Genomic DNA, 3,417 nt, shown 5'->3' with positions numbered 1-3,417 from the left:
CCTGCCCCGCAGATATCAAGGAGCACGTGAAGCAGCTGGAGAAGGCGGTGTCGGGGAAGGAGCCACGCTACGTCCTGCGGGCGCTGCGGGCCCTGCCCTCCACCTCCCGCCGCCTCAACTCCAACGTGCTCCACAAAGCCATCCACGGCTTCTTCACCTCCAACAGCACCACGCGGGAGTTCCTCCTCGGCTTTCTGGAGGAGGTACAGTGGCAGGGGACAGAGAGGGGACACCTTTCCCACACCAAGAAGCCCCTGGAAGTGCCACCGTGCTGGGAGGGCACCAGGGACAGTCCCTCCAGGGCTTGGGGACACTTGGGATGAGCTGCTGGGGGGCTCTGGTGCCAGCAGCCTAGGCTGGCTCTGGTGTCACACCTCGAGCAGAGCTGTCACAGGGGATGGGATGGGGACAGGCCTTGCTGGTGTTGGCACAGGAGGGACAGGGTCCAGCACGTGTCTCTCCCCAGTCCATGGACACGGAAGCAGAGCTGCAGTTCCGCCCGCGGACGGGGAAGGCGGCCTCAGCCCCCCTCCTGCCAGAAGTGGAGACCTACCTCCAGCTCCTCCTGGTCATCTACCTGATGAACAGCAAGCGATACCCGGAGGTGAGATTCCAGAGCTGCCAGATCCACAGCCAAGCTCTTGGTGTGGTGCTTCTGCCCCAGGAGAGCCTCAGGGACCTGTCTGGCTGCAGCCCCACGCTTTCCCCTTTGCCTCCACTACCTTTGGAAGTCCTTGGGCTCCATCCCACTGCCCCGGCCATCTCTCTGCTCTCCCTGGACCATCTCTCTGCTCTTCCCTAGCTGCTCTGATCTCTCCCTCCTGCAGGCTCAGAAAGTGTCCGACGACCTGATGCAGAAGATCAGTTCCCAGAACCGCCGGGCCCTTGACCTGGTGGTGGCAAAATGTTATTACTACCACTCCCGTATCTACGAATTCCTGAACAAACTCGACGTGGTCAGGAGGTAGGTGGGTCCTGGGTGCCCCAGGGGAGCCAGGGTGGTTTCTTTCTTCCTCCCTGACACGTTCCCTCCTTCTCCTGCAGCTTCCTGCACGCCCGGCTACGGACAGCCACGCTGCGCCACGATGCCGATGGACAGGCCACCCTCCTGAACCTCCTGCTGAGGAACTATCTCCACTACAACCTCTACGACCAAGCAGAGAAACTCGTCTCCAAGTCAGTGTTCCCCGAACAGGCCAACAACAACGAGTGGGCTCGGTACCTCTACTACACAGGTGAGATGCCCAGGGTCCCACGCGGCCCTAGCAACTCCAACGTGCTCCACAAAGCCATCCACGGCTTCTTCACCTCCAACAGCACCACGCGGGAGTTCCTCCTCGGCTTTCTGGAGGAGGTACAGTGGCAGGGGACAGAGAGGGGACACCTTTCCCACACCAAGAAGCCCCTGGAAGTGCCACCGTGCTGGGAGGGCACCAGGGACAGTCCCTCCAGGGCTTGGGGACACTTGGGATGAGCTGCTGGGGGGCTCTGGTGCCAGCAGCCTAGGCTGGCTCTGGTGTCACACCTCGAGCAGAGCTGTCACAGGGGATGGGATGGGGACAGGCCTTGCTGGTGTTGGCACAGGAGGGACAGGGTCCAGCACGTGTCTCTCCCCAGTCCATGGACACGGAAGCAGAGCTGCAGTTCCGCCCGCGGACGGGGAAGGCGGCCTCAGCCCCCCTCCTGCCAGAAGTGGAGACCTACCTCCAGCTCCTCCTGGTCATCTACCTGATGAACAGCAAGCGATACCCGGAGGTGAGATTCCAGAGCTGCCAGATCCACAGCCAAGCTCTTGGTGTGGTGCTTCTGCCCCAGGAGAGCCTCAGGGACCTGTCTGGCTGCAGCCCCACGCTTTCCCCTTTGCCTCCACTACCTTTGGAAGTCCTCGGGCTCCATCCCACTGCCCCGGCCATCTCTCTGCTCTCCCTGGACCATCTCTCTGCTCTTCCCTAGCTGCTCTGATCTCTCCCTCCTGCAGGCTCAGAAAGTGTCCGACGACCTGATGCAGAAGATCAGTTCCCAGAACCGCCGGGCCCTTGACCTGGTGGTGGCAAAATGTTATTACTACCACTCCCGTATCTACGAATTCCTGAACAAACTCGACGTGGTCAGGAGGTAGGTGGGTCCTGGGTGCCCCAGGGGAGCCAGGGTGGTTTCTTTCTTCCTCCCTGACACGTTCCCTCCTTCTCCTGCAGCTTCCTGCACGCCCGGCTACGGACAGCCACGCTGCGCCACGATGCCGATGGACAGGCCACCCTCCTGAACCTCCTGCTGAGGAACTATCTCCACTACAACCTCTACGACCAAGCAGAGAAACTCGTCTCCAAGTCAGTGTTCCCCGAACAGGCCAACAACAACGAGTGGGCTCGGTACCTCTACTACACAGGTGAGATGCCCAGGGTCCCACGCGGCCCTAGTTGCTCTGGATGGAGGGGTTTGCTTCGTGGATCCGGTTGGATTAAGTTTTCCCAACCGCCTGCCGAGCACAGGGCGCATCAAGGCCATCCAGCTGGAGTACTCGGAGGCGCGGCGGACGATGACGAACGCGCTGCGGAAGGCGCCGCAGCACACGGCCGTGGGCTTCAAGCAGACGGTGAGAGGGAGCAGGGCCCTGCAGGGACCAAAACCTCCTGCCCCGGGGCGGGGGACTCACCAGCTCTTCTCGCTGCAGGTGCACAAGCTGCTGATCGTGGTGGAGCTGCTGCTGGGGGAGATCCCAGACAGGCTGCAGTTCAGACAGCCCTCCCTCAAGCGCTCACTCATGCCCTATTTCCTCCTGACTCAGGGTAGGAGCAGCCTCAGATGAGGTTTCTCTCCTCTTTCCCACCATGTCCGGCCCTTGCTCTGTCCACAATTAGCACAATTAACACTTTCCCTCCTCCAGCTGTCAGGACCGGGAACCTGGCCAAGTTCAACCAAGTCCTTGATCAGTTTGGGGACAAGTTCCAGGCTGATGGCACCTACACCCTGATCATCAGGCTGAGGCACAATGTCATCAAGACAGGTAGGAGGTCGCCGGGGTGTCTGGGGACACGGGGCTGCCTGGCCCAGGGGGCTCCACTCTCCTTCCTCCCCCCAGGTGTCCGTATGATCAGCCTCTCCTATTCCCGCATCTCTCTGGCTGACATTGCCCAGAAGCTGCAGCTGGACAGTCCGGAGGATGCGGAGTTCATCGTCGCCAAGGTAGTCCTGTCCCAGGGGTCCTGGGCAGGTTCCTTGCAGCCAGGCTGCCTCTGCCCTGGCCCTGGGGTGGACACTGGTTTTAGGTTGAGTGATGTTAGTGTCCCTGGGGCTGCTGGGGACACTCAGGGCACCAGGTCCCCTCCCTGCACTGTGTCCTGAGCCCGCTGCTCCTGTCACAGCAGCCGCCTCCTCCCTGCACTCTGAGCGGCCGCGGCAGCGGGGGGCCCCGCCCCG

The 3,417-nt window shown here is 61.8% G+C and overlaps 1 protein-coding gene across 1 annotated transcript in view; it reads left to right on the top strand.

Moving 5' to 3' along the window:
- Positions 1-3,417, top strand: part of PSMD3 (proteasome (prosome, macropain) 26S subunit, non-ATPase, 3) — a 7,471-nt gene that overhangs the window by 2,591 nt on the left and 1,463 nt on the right. Inside the window, exons 2-9 of the mRNA XM_010008797.1 lie at positions 13-203; positions 467-604; positions 828-964; positions 1,045-1,235; positions 2,490-2,593; positions 2,672-2,786; positions 2,885-3,004; positions 3,080-3,183. Coding sequence (XP_010007099.1) covers positions 13-203; positions 467-604; positions 828-964; positions 1,045-1,235; positions 2,490-2,593; positions 2,672-2,786; positions 2,885-3,004; positions 3,080-3,183 — 1,100 coding nt within the window. The remainder of the gene's footprint in view (positions 1-12; positions 204-466; positions 605-827; positions 965-1,044; positions 1,236-2,489; positions 2,594-2,671; positions 2,787-2,884; positions 3,005-3,079; positions 3,184-3,417) is intronic.

Source organism: Chaetura pelagica, unplaced genomic scaffold, assembly GCF_000747805.2.
Source record: "Chaetura pelagica isolate M959 unplaced genomic scaffold, ChaPel_1.0 scaffold1160, whole genome shotgun sequence".
Classification (NCBI taxonomy): Eukaryota; Metazoa; Chordata; class Aves; order Apodiformes; family Apodidae; genus Chaetura; species Chaetura pelagica.
This window is presented reverse-complemented; position numbering and strand designations above follow the sequence as displayed.